The sequence below is a fragment of the Phoenix dactylifera genome, chromosome 17, assembly GCF_051530095.1.
Source record: "Phoenix dactylifera cultivar Ajwa chromosome 17, Ajwa_hap1_PhDact_Kaust_v1.1, whole genome shotgun sequence".
Classification (NCBI taxonomy): Eukaryota; Viridiplantae; Streptophyta; class Magnoliopsida; order Arecales; family Arecaceae; genus Phoenix; species Phoenix dactylifera.
The window spans coordinates 10,349,144-10,361,414 of record NC_143206.1 but is presented as its reverse complement, the minus strand read 5'-3'; the positions used below and the strand labels follow the sequence as shown (position 1 = coordinate 10,361,414).

General features: G+C 39.7%; 1 protein-coding gene and 1 long non-coding RNA gene across 3 annotated transcripts; one reads left to right on the top strand and one right to left on the bottom strand.

The window, feature by feature from the left end:
- Nucleotides 1-1,418: 1,418 nt before the first annotated feature.
- LOC148699633 (uncharacterized) lies at nucleotides 1,419-4,329 on the bottom strand. The gene is made up of 2 exons (XR_015974526.2): nucleotides 2,867-4,329; nucleotides 1,419-2,773 (listed from the first exon to the last, which is right to left on the bottom strand). It is a non-coding gene; the product is annotated as an uncharacterized LOC148699633 (long non-coding RNA).
- Nucleotides 4,330-7,996: 3,667 nt separating this feature from the next.
- LRP1 (Lateral root primordium (LRP) protein-like protein) lies at nucleotides 7,997-10,512 on the top strand. 2 transcript variants are annotated; one of them, XM_008783796.6, is made up of 3 exons: nucleotides 8,003-9,651; nucleotides 9,799-10,125; nucleotides 10,212-10,512. In XM_008783796.6, the coding sequence occupies exons 1-3, from the start codon at nucleotides 9,021-9,023 to the stop codon at nucleotides 10,217-10,219; spliced, it is 966 nt and encodes a 321-aa protein (XP_008782018.1). In that variant the 5' UTR covers nucleotides 8,003-9,020; the 3' UTR covers nucleotides 10,220-10,512. The 2 variants fall into 2 exon arrangements, with proteins under 2 accessions (XP_008782017.1, XP_008782018.1); XM_008783795.5 differs by having other exon boundaries at nucleotides 7,997-9,651; nucleotides 9,799-10,512.
- Nucleotides 10,513-12,271: the final 1,759 nt, after the last annotated feature.

Genomic DNA, 12,271 nt, shown 5'->3' with positions numbered 1-12,271 from the left:
CTTCTCTAAGTAATCCAGAGCCACTTGATCTACATCGCAAACAATATATATTATAAATTATTTTGGTATTTCTGTGAAGATAAGTCTTTTATGATATCTGGCATGTATACATGGAATGCAATCAGGATAGTAGAAGGTACTTGGACTCAAGTTTTAGCACAAAAAGTTTCATAGCTAATCTTTTCTTTTTTGTGCAGGTGCTAATCTTTTGTATTAAGCTCGAGTAAATCAAGACTCCATCCAATAACTTTGTTGCATTATAACTTTATTTGGAAGATGTAATAAAATTTAGTTACTAATTAAGATAGGTTAAATATAGTCTTGTATTTTTCACATTAAATCACATTGTTTTGATAATTTATTAAGCATTGCTTCAATGAAATTATCTTAGTCGATCCATACCAGGTAAAGAAAAGCAGATATAGAGGATTCTTGACTAAGCTTACCCATTTATTAACAAAATTACATCAATTAGTAGCATGTCCCTTGCATGTGGAGTATTTTAACTGGTGAAATCTAAAGTATGGTCATTTTATCATTTGATAGCATGAGCGACATACAAGTCCACCCTGCTTTTACCCTGAACTTCATAATGGTACTAATATTTTCTTCACAAATATCGCCTAATGCAATGCAAATATTTAGAGTGACTGAAAGAAATCATGTGCATATGTTCCATAAATTCCAATTCTTTTCAGCTAGTTATAAAACTGAAAAAAAAAACAAATTTTGCTAATAATCACAAAATAGAAATGGAGTTTTAGATTGAAAAGCATTTGTCCACAGGTTTAGCTAGCACCTTGCAGGGCTAGTCATCATTTAGTTTTTAGCACTGATCCTACTGTTTTAATCTATATATAGGATACGTAGAAAATCTAATATGTTGTAGAACAGTTAATATATAAGTTCTGAAAAATCTTGAAGGTTGACCTGACAGTCCACCAATATATTAGATATCTGTGAGTACCGATATAATCATGGCTTTAAATTGCTAAAAACTTAAATCCCACAAAGGAGCTTTTGACGTGAAGCCATGCCCATAAACATAGAGATAGGACCTGAAAAAATGTGGTTACTCTATTTCGTTTAGAGAAAAAAAATTAATGATTGAAGTAAAATTTCATAAAAAGTCATCTTAACTTATGTGTTTGCATGCATGCATGCGTGCAGCATTAGCAGTAATATATTTAAGATTAAGATCCCATTGTTAAGTATTTGCGAACACTTATATAAATCCTCCAACACTTGAAAGGGAGAAGATACCCAAAACTCAGTGAAGCTTCGCTTTCAGGTGCTTCGTGGTTATTCTATCCTTTCACTTATTTAAAATTTATTTTAGTATCTATCATTTTGATTTTGTGGTTGCTATCATGGCTAAAGCAACAGAATCAAGCTTTTAAAGAAAGGACATGCGTGTCTTCATCGAGAAACATGCATAATAAATTACGGGACAAAAGAGCATTTTGCAATCCCAACATAATAAATTTCAAGAAAGGCACCAACGCTTGATTTGAGGAATCTTATCTAATGAATTGTTACTTGGAAAGCTAGAGATGCCACCTTTCATACAAGTAAAAGAACCTCCATTCTTGCTTCATTTGGTTCTTTACCATCAAAATGTAATTCTTGGTAGTGCTCATGCCACCTTCTGTGCTTCACTTTAAAAGGAAAGGAATCTAAAGATAAAAGTGGACCAAATAATATCTATATAGATCTATTTTTGTATCTCGATATAGTTAGAATTTGAGTTTCTAACTAATATCTGTATCTGTATTCATAAAAATATATATATATATATATATGATCCCGTAATTGTGTGTCACACCTTTAACCCAGAACATAACAGACGCCCCATACCTACAGAATGGACCATACAAGCATGCAAGGCTACAAATCAAATCATAATAATCTCAAAGCAATAATAATAATTTTTCGATCCTTGAAAATTATTTTAATTTAAGATCTAAATAAATCGTTCTCATAATCAATTATCCTAAAGTAACATAATTCAAAATATGCTAACTAGTTATTATTATTCAAATCGAATAAAATGATCAAACTAAACTAAATTATTCTAACTAAGCTAAACTAGAATTCCAAATAATCATGAATATCTTCAGAAGATAGCACACTCCTAATCCTGAGCAATCATGAAAAATAGAAAAAGAAAGAATAACGAGCTACACCAGTCCAATAAGCAACATAACATATCAAAATGAGGTCTACACATGCGAAGCAAATAATCAAATAGCATGATACAAATTGAAAATAAATAAAATCTCAAATAATATATATATTTCTTTTAAAATTTATTTTTTATAAACTGATACTAAATCCAATATTAGGCTATGGCCATGTAACCTAGCGGCATGGGTCAGATAGTATATACAAAATGCACAAAGTGCCCGATAACAGATACTACTATTCTAATTACAAGTGGCTTAGTGTCGAAACCAGTTTCTTAGATTACAAGTTGATAGAGCCAATGAATAATCTTCATTGGCATAGCCAGATTATAGCCATGCTGAGAATGCATATATAAAATAAATTTTATAATTTATCCAATCATATTTTTTAAATTTCATCTTTTAGGAATATCATAATAATAACACATTTTAAAACAATTACGACTGTAATAATAAATAGAGATCACAATCAAATTTAATAAACTAATTATAATTTTATCAAAGGTCAGAAAATATGCTTTGAAACATTAGGTTACTTACCTCTTCTCGTTTCAAAATCACACTTCAGTTAGACCAGTCAGGTTCACCTGTTTTAATATCATTAAAATATAATTAATTTCATCATTATCTCAGAAGACAAGTAAAGTTAAAAAAATTTAACATACTATTGGAGATACGACCTCATGTCCAAAGCAGAATGGTGGAAAGGCAAGGTCAGATAGACGGTGGTACCCGACTGCATAAATCGATTTGAACAAGATGAAGTAAACTTATCAAGATGAGCTATGATTTAAGAGACTCAATAAAGGTCAATAATAACTAAGTTTTAAGGGTACTTGCAAGGCTGGAGTATTGGGCCAGTATGCCGCCAGGGTACCAAGATAATTTAGGGCCTCCACCATGAGGTCAACTTGGATCTGAGTGAAAGAAGATAGAGCTCTAAACTAAGATCCCTAGGTCTTGCTTAAAGAGAGAAAGAGGGAGAAGAGAGAGACAGCTTTAGTCTAGATTCAATCAAGGGTCTGGGTTCAGTTATCAATAGCATAAATATCTCAACATCTGGTCCACGTGCCAGAAAAGAGGAATTAACAACTAGAGAAGAAAAATAGGATTTCTTTTTTTTGAAATTAATAAATAAAGAAAGAAAAATAAAAATGTGAAGGAAAATGAGAACTTAAAGGAGGAAGAAGAAGAAAATGGAAAAGAGGAAGAGAGGGAAGAGAAGGAAAAGAAGAGAGGGAAAGAGGGGGTGGTGGTCTGACAGTGGCATGACGAGCTCGTCGGGGGTCGGTAGCAAGCAGTTGTGACGGCGGTGCCAACTGGGGATTGTAATGCCGGGTGAACAGAAGAAACTGAAAAAAGGAGGAATGGAGCAGTGCCCCCTAGCTGCCATGGAGTAGGTTTCTCGACCAAGAAAGAAGCAAGAGGAAATGGGCCTCACAGGTGAGTAGTGATGGCGGCAATTTTTTGTCGACGACAATGAGTTTTGTCAGGTTTTGTGGCGACGATGCTCTGAATAAAGAAAGACAATAGAGTAGTCGGGTTTAGAGAGAGAAAAAAGAGGTTTTGGGGATGACAGAGCTCGGCTGCGATGACATGATGGCCGCTAGTGGTGAGGAAGAATGGATGAGGGAGGTTCAGTTACGATCAACCACAGTGGAATGGGGAATTAGAGAAATTTTTTTTGAAATATGATAAAATCAACTCAATGGAGAGATAAGGATGATCGTTTGTCGGTTGGCAGCGGCCCCAACAGTCAGTGCCCCCTCTATACTGGCCTCTGGTGGCACGATTACGATGGCCTTATCCAATCGGTAGAGGCACGGGGCGGAGAATGGCCATTACGTCCTCTATTCTGCCATTGTTTTTTTTTAAATTTTTGAATTGAAGTTGGTTGGGCATGGCAACTTTAAACCAAAATAAGCCTAATAGGTCAGTTTTACAGGATATGAATAAAAAACTATCTGATCCATATCCGAAGATTCGATTCGATCGTAACACTATTTAATTTTATATAACACTCATCAACTTTTTAGAAAAATATATAACTACATTTTTATGCTATTAACTTGATTTATCATCCACTTAGTAATATCTTTAATTCTGTGGTCATAAAATTTAACTATACCTGTATTTGATTTGTACCATATCTATTTAAAATATATATGAATATGAATTTTTATATTTTACTAATATCTATATTCGTATCTGTATTCGTCAAATATAGTAAATATAAATATATATATCTCGATATCTGATCCGGTTCAGCCCTAGAGAAATCTGTTGTTTTAAATTTTTCTAGGAATCTTTTAAATTTTTTATATTTAGCTCAAGTATACCGCCACCGATAGCAACCTTTACCCACTTGTCTTAAATTTTGACATACGACCTTCTACTGAATCCAACTCTACATATCATATAGTATATGAATGGAATCTTTTCTAATGTTCGTGTATTAAATTCAAAAACAATATGATATAGGATAATATAAAGCAAAAGAATAGATTGTTAGTGACACCAGTAAGATCACAGTCCAATTATTTACTATCGTATCCATACTTTAGAATTTGTAGTAAGCAAGCAATAAGTTCACAGCTAACAAATAGGCGGTATATAACTTTATTTCATTGGAAAACAACTTTGCAAGGAAGCAATGTCATAAGCCTCCTCCTCCTTCCATTAGCTAGATGAGTTCCAAAACATACCATCCACCTTATTTCAGAAGGAACCATCATACTCTCTTTTTTTGTATGAAATTTATCAAACAACTTAATTATAGATCCAAGGTTAATCAAGAACATGGTAATATTATGGCTTCAATTTGTATCTTGAAACCTATTGTTCAAATCATTATGATCATCAGCTGAACAATGGCATGGATAAGAATATCAAATTAATGGGGAATGATTGGTTATTTCTAGATTCTTTGAGAGACCATTATGCTTCCACAACCAAAAAGAATCTTAACAAATCAAATCATTAAAAAGATCATATTATTCTGTATACCGTATCCCACCTGAGCTGCCAAACATTGTTTGCGACCTTGCCTCCATGATATCATATGATCCTAAACGAATGTTAGGGTTATCCTAATTTAGGTTTAATTATTGTGTTGCCCCCATCGCCTGCGATCCTTTACTCCATTTACTCACTACACCGCATACGGCACCGAAGACCTACGGAAGCCTATTGCCATCCCTATCTCCTACCATGGGGACCGCCACTACGAGTCTACGCCAAGCAGGCAATGGATGCCCTAGAGCCGTACGATCGGACAAAGGTGGGCCCCGTGAAGCTCCGATTCGTTGGACGTTTGCGATCAAAACCGTCCAAAATTCTGAGAGCTGGAAAACGGCCTCACGTCACGCGGCGAGGGACGCAGGCTTCGCTGGAAGCAGTAATATTCCATGAAAAAGGTCGCCAGAAATGGAAGAGACGCAGAGAAATAAAAATATATAAAAAATATAAAAAAGTATAATTAAAAAAAAATAGAAATAAAGAGAAGGCGCGGTGCTCTAGAAGCCGCGGCTCTGAGACAATCCAAGCTAAATTTACGGAGGTGGTGGCGTGCAGGTGGGAGGCCGTACGGACGCGGGGTTCTCTTTAGGGTCGCGGCCCCACTCCCAGCACCAAAACTTCCCTCCTTTCCCACGCCACCCACCTAATACCACCCTCTTCCACCTCTGAACCGTCCTTGGTTTAGAAGAATATTAGAAAACAACTCAGATATACTAAGCCACCTAGTTTATTTTACTTAATAAGTACTCAATATAAAACAGGGGGCTAAGTCCCTTTCCCCCTTCTTTCTCTTCTCTTCTCTTCCCTCCCTTGCCTGATAGATTTTAAGTAATATATTATTCTATTATAATGTACTCAAAAATAATAGACAATAAACAAAAATGTTATTTTTAGACCTATAAATTTTTTGAGAAAGATTTTAACAGAAAAGTATGATTTTTGAAAATTTATTATTTTATTAAAAAATAAGGGAAGAATAAAAATAATAACTGCTATTTGTATTACACAATCTTTTATAACAAAAATAACAAAAAAAAATAATAGTTATGACATGTTTCATATTATTTATCCCAACAAAGCGGCAGGACCACTGAAATCGCTACAGTAGCCTGACTATGATACTGTTATTTAAATTACAATAGAGCCGATGCAAGAGAGAGTCCTGTGAGCTGAATATGATCAAATTATGTAAGCTACATGTTCTCATCTTGAAACGTGTTCTTCAAAAAGATATATTTTTTTACCAAAAAATTTATTTTGAATATGATCATATAAAATAGAATGAAGGAGGAGAATTCATGTAGCTGATTCTAGCTAGTTTAAGATTGAGACTTGGTTGAGCTATGATGGCTCTAGTTTTGCTAAATATTCATCCTATTTTCTTTGATGAATGCACAAAATTCTGATCTCGCTATTTTGATCCTGCTGTAAGTTATAGGATTGAACTAATTTGTTTGCTCACTTCAAGCACTAGCAAACAAATTGAACATGACTTTATTTCTACTACATCAAAAGTTATATATATGCGAACAACACCCGCTATGAGTAAAATAATTCTTACTAGGAATGAATGATCCAAAGCCCTCAGCCAATATCCCCATCTGTCTCATAATCTCACCCTTCATCCCTAACATACTCTGACCATGGCAACATAGGAATTCATATGCATTCCCACACACCCAATCTCACGCACACCTACCCGCACCCACAACTAAAACTCTAACTCCACCAATTATACATTATTATGCACCCACTTTCCATTGGCGCTTGCTTTCTGCTCACCTCTCCTAAGTCATGATTTGCTTAACGCGTTGCTATTTTTTCACACTAGGCGAATGAAACCGAGTGGCTTTTGCAAGTATTAGGTTCATGTTCTAGTTTATTCTAACATATAGAGAAATATGCAAGTGATTGAAGTGCTTTTGTATGTTTTTTTCTTAAATTAGCTGTTTTGCTCTATTAGTCACCCCTCTAAGGTTCTTTTTCAGGTATTAAAGAAAATAAAACAATCAAATTTCTCTGAACAGCTGTTAGTTTGTCCTTTGTCTCTTGACTCAGTAAGCAGTGCTTATGCATGACTAATGTGAATTGCCACCAAAAGTCCGTTAAGATCTTGGAAGTCTAGTTTCCAGTCCATCTCATTACGCGGATGAGCTTATTTGGTGTAAAAAGCTGCCGTGCCCGTTACTTTCAAATGCGAATGCAATCACTATTTGGTACATAATGATAGGAATATTTCTACCACATACCTTATTGGACGCGGCATGTCTCTAATTGCCCTGGAAACAAGAAATTAGGAAGGCGAGAAGGAGAGAGAGAGAGAAGCGGAGGGATTGCACGTCACCATGCTCCTAAAGTAGTAACACGAATACCCTCTTGGAGGTCCTTTTACGAGGGATTAAACTAAGCTAACTTAGAGCAAAACCCGTTTATATCTATGTAAAACCTTTCATGGCTGGGCCCTCAACCACGAAAAGTACGGCATATATTCGCTCCCTACCTATTATTTTATCATCAGTGTGCAGCTTGGGAGGGGTAGCAAGGCATGAGGGAGTGGAAAGGAGAAATAAAATAACATCATGAGTGATTGGATTGATGGAGACCAGAGGGGGGGAATGGGTGGTCAGTGTTAGGGTGGAGAGGAAGAGAAGGAGAAGAAAATGAAAAGAAAAAAAAAAAAGCTGAGCCTGAGCTTGACCCTTTTTACGACCTCTGACCCCATGCACCAGAGACCGGAGGGAGCAGCATGCATTCGAGGGTGATCCGGTTGCTCTATCTACACGTGTCTCATTCTTCCAAACACCCTTTTTACCCACCTTGCCTTCCGCCCTTGGCGTCCATCACCCCAATTTAAGGCCTAATTTACCATTGCCGCCTCCTTGTCCTGGCTTTAATATACATCACGTGACTTCAGCGGGTAATAATGCCATGACCCCAGCTAAAAGAAGGGAGAGTTGACGCTGCTTACGCTTCCATTAGAAAAGAAAAAGAAGGCAGAGAGAGAGAGAGAGAATGGAGAGGCAATTGAAGGGAAAATGGAGATGAAGGGGTGTGGGGAGGTGAGGGCCGAAAGCTGAGCGCTTAGCTTTTAACAACCGCAGCAGGACAGGCGGCAGCGGCAGCGGCAGCAGCAGCAGCGGCAGGAGCGGAAGCAGTGCAGGGAGCGGCAGTGAGACAGAAGCCTGCGAGGAAAGAAACAAAGATAGAGAGAGAAGGGGGGAGGAGAGTGATCGAGAAGATCTCGATCAGAAGGAATTTCAGAGTCCCCACAGCCAGCCCCAACATCACCTCTCCCCCACCCATAATTAAACCTCACACGCCAAAAGGATAGAGAGAAAATTAAAAAAAAAAAAGGGTAAAGAAAGAGAAAAGAAAACAACATACACCCCTAACAAGAAAAACCAAAATTCTAACCCTACTCATTTGTTAGCTTTAGATTAACACAGGCATATAGATATATAATTAGTGATATATAGATAGAAAAATAGAGAGAGAGAGAGAGATAGGAGGAGGGAGACAGAGAGAGGGGGAGGGGGTGAGAGAGTGAGGGAGAGGGGTGGGTATATAAGAGGAGAGATAAATATACCTCCAATACTAGCAGGGGTGGCTTCTGGAAGGCGGTTCCCATCCGACACCGGCGCGTTCGCGGACTGGGTGGCGTCCTCCGCCACCGGTCGAGGCGATGATCTCTGCCTCGGATTCAATGCCGGCGGGGGTGGAAGCGGAGGAGGAACCGGAGGAGGAAGCGGCGGAGGAGGATGGGGTTCCAGCTCGTCCGCCTCCGCCCGCCAGGGCCTCAATTATGGCATCGCCGACATGGGGATGGTCGGCCTCCGCGATGTCCTCGTCGTCGCACCAGCGGGATCGTTTCATTCGCAGTACCACGAGCCCTTGCCGTCCTCCGCGGAGCACCCCATCATCCCCCTCCTCACCACCGCCCCCTGCCTCGTAGATGAGGCCCACGACGGCGGACGCCCTAAGCCCGCAGGCGGGATCCACCTCTGGCAAGCCCAGCCCCCTCCGCCGCCCCAGAACCCCAACCCTAACCCTAACCCTAACCTCTCCTACATCAGGAAACCCGTCCCCATGCTCGACGCCGCCGGCATTCTCGGCGGCGCAAGCGGCGTCGGGGGAGGGGGGGTATCCACGTGCCAGGACTGTGGCAACCAGGCCAAGAAGGACTGCAGCCACCGGCGGTGCCGGACCTGCTGCAAGTCCCGCGGCTTCGAGTGCTCCACCCACGTCAAGAGCACCTGGGTACCCGCCGCCCGCCGCCGAGAGCGCCAGATCGCCACCACTACAGCCGCGGCGGCCGCCGGCTCCTCCGCCTCTACCTCCGCCCCCAAGAAACCTCGCCTCATCTCCTCCCAGACCACCACTACCGCCTCCCACACCTCCACCTCCAACACCACCCCTCGTAGCTTCGACACCAGCTCCAGCCACCAAGGTACGGTCCCTCCCTCCTTCCCCTCTTTAATCTAAAAAATGACTAAATTTAAATTCCCACACTCCAATCATCCCTCTATGTCGGTTTCTCTCTACACGTGTTTGCTTCTGTTGGTTTCTCTCTCTTCACTCCTCCTACTTCTACCAGATGCTAGCTTCCGCGAGAGCTTGCCCGCGCACGTTCGAGCGCCGGCCGTTTTCAAGTGCGTCCGCGTGACGTCCATCGACGACGGCAGGGACGAGTACGCGTACCAGGCCATGGTCAAGATCGGTGGACACGTCTTCAAGGGCTTCCTCTACGACCAAGGCGTCGACGATGGGCGGGAGGAAGCGAGCACCAGCGATAACGCCATTCCAAACATCTCGGAACTCCACCTCGGGGGTGTCGGCACTTCTGCCGCTGGTGGTAGAAATGGCTCCTCCTCCGCTGCCATGATACCGTCCGACGACTACGGCGGCGGCGGATTGCTTGGAGGTACTACCAACTATGGTAACCCAATAAATTGAGCTCTCCCTTCCGCGTGTAAGCTTCTATTTTTCTTCTTCTTATGCTCGACTCAGCTGTATGAAATCATGAAGTCATTGCATGGTGGTCAGCGAGGAGTGGTTTCAGCTGCTGCTGCTGCTGTAAACTTCCGCATATCTACTAGACTTCTTAGCTTCTTTTTATATGATTATGATTTTCACTATTGTTATTATTATTGTTTCTAATAATCACTTCTTCTCAAGTTGATGATGATAGCCGGATCCTCTCCTACTCTAATCTCTAGCGGACTCGGAGAGGAGAGGGCGAGAGGCTCACGGACAGATTACACTGTTTATGAGGTGATTGCTACTTTATTGAGCTATTTCTTCTTTTCCAGTCTTCTCTACTGTGCTTTCTAAATTTAGGATGGATGGATGGGGGTAGGGGGTTTCTACCCTGCTCGACTGCCGTAGGGGTATCATTTCGCGCCCTATTCTTGACTGTTTCGTTTCATGTGAACTTGTGGTTGCGGGGCTCGATGTTTGACCGCTGGGCTTTCCTTTTTTTTCGCCCTTTTCTCTGCTTTCGTAGCCATCTGATGGTTTTTTATGTAGGTTGGTGTATGTGCTGTAGAGCATCTCATTGGAACTTGAAACTGATTGACGCTTTCTCTAGCGGAACATTGTAAGGCATGTGGTGGAGGAATTTTTTTTCCCAGGCCTTGAAAGATAAGCTTGGTTTCTTAACTTCTTCCTTCCTCTCCCTATATTACGCCCGGAGGTTAATGTACCATCCCGAGCCACGTTGCTGCTTTTCCTTTATTTTTTCTTTTTCCTTTTGCAATCCATTTATTCTTGCCACTGAAACCCATCACATCCAACCAAATACTGCCTTTCTATTTTTACTATTATTTTCCTGTGCTCTTCCTACGTATGTCTTCGTTTTGATTTGGCTGTCTTGTTTTTTTTTTGGTCGTCGAAGAGCTGTCTTTTGTCTTCAGAAAAAGAAAAAGAGCTGTCTGGTTAATTAATGAAGTTTATCATGAAGTATACCACTGAGTTAAGTTGATTTAGAATGTTTTGTTAAAAGAACGTATTCAAGTATTTGATAAGTTATAATAGGCTTTCAGTTATTGCTTTATTCGTCTGCTGTAGTTCTGTAACCTTCGTTCACGGTCGTATACAGTGAACTGAATATGGATGCTTTCTCTTTGTAAGGACATGTCATACCTATATCTTACGTAACCAAAGTTGGGTACTTTGGATGTTTGAATGTAGCCACTTTTTTCTTTTCGGTGTATCGCTAGCCAGGTGCAAATGCAATAAATGATGTGTCAAATTGAGTGGAAGATTTATAATGCTGTACATTTTATTCCAAAAAAATGCACTCCTCAGTCTGCGCCTGTTCATTATATGCTACTGTCTTCATGTACGTCCTTTCTTTCCTTCAAAAGAAATAAGCTGGAAGTGATGATTTGCTCCTTTTTTTCTAGCGAAGGGGACAAGTTGATATGCTTATAAGATTTAGAAACAGTTGTTCTCAAAATCTGTTCAGTGAGATCAGCTGGCATGCATAAAATAGTACAAGATAATAGCAGCTTAGATATTTGAGTTTTTTAAGGAAGCCTAGAATTTGTCCTTTTAGAAGTGGAAGTAACATTGAGGGAAGGTCTAGTTTCATCTGGCACTGCCTTAGATATATTATCAGTCTAGTTTCTTTTTGGAATTTGCCGTTCCTAAAGAATACTTCAAATTTTTAATTAGTTTCTGTTTTTTCCAGGTCATTTAAATTCTATTACTTGAGTTATCTGGAACCAATACAAGTTTTTAGTATGGTGAATGCACTAGTCACTTTTAGTTGCTTCTTGTTATATTTTGACTAAATCAAATTTGGCTATTTGTGGTTTATCTGGATATGATACTTCCTTGCTCAAAACTCTTGATTCATCTTGACATCCAAAACTTTCGTTTTTACTTATTGAACATTTATCTATCTCCTTGCCTTCATCAGTGTTAACCGGCATATTTTATTCATGCACCTTGTGCAGATCATATCAATAACTTAACAAATTTTGCCACCTTTCTTCTTCTTCTTTTTTTATCTTCAGCGTATTCAATATAGTGTCTCATGGCAAGAATCCTTTCTGGAGCTTCCT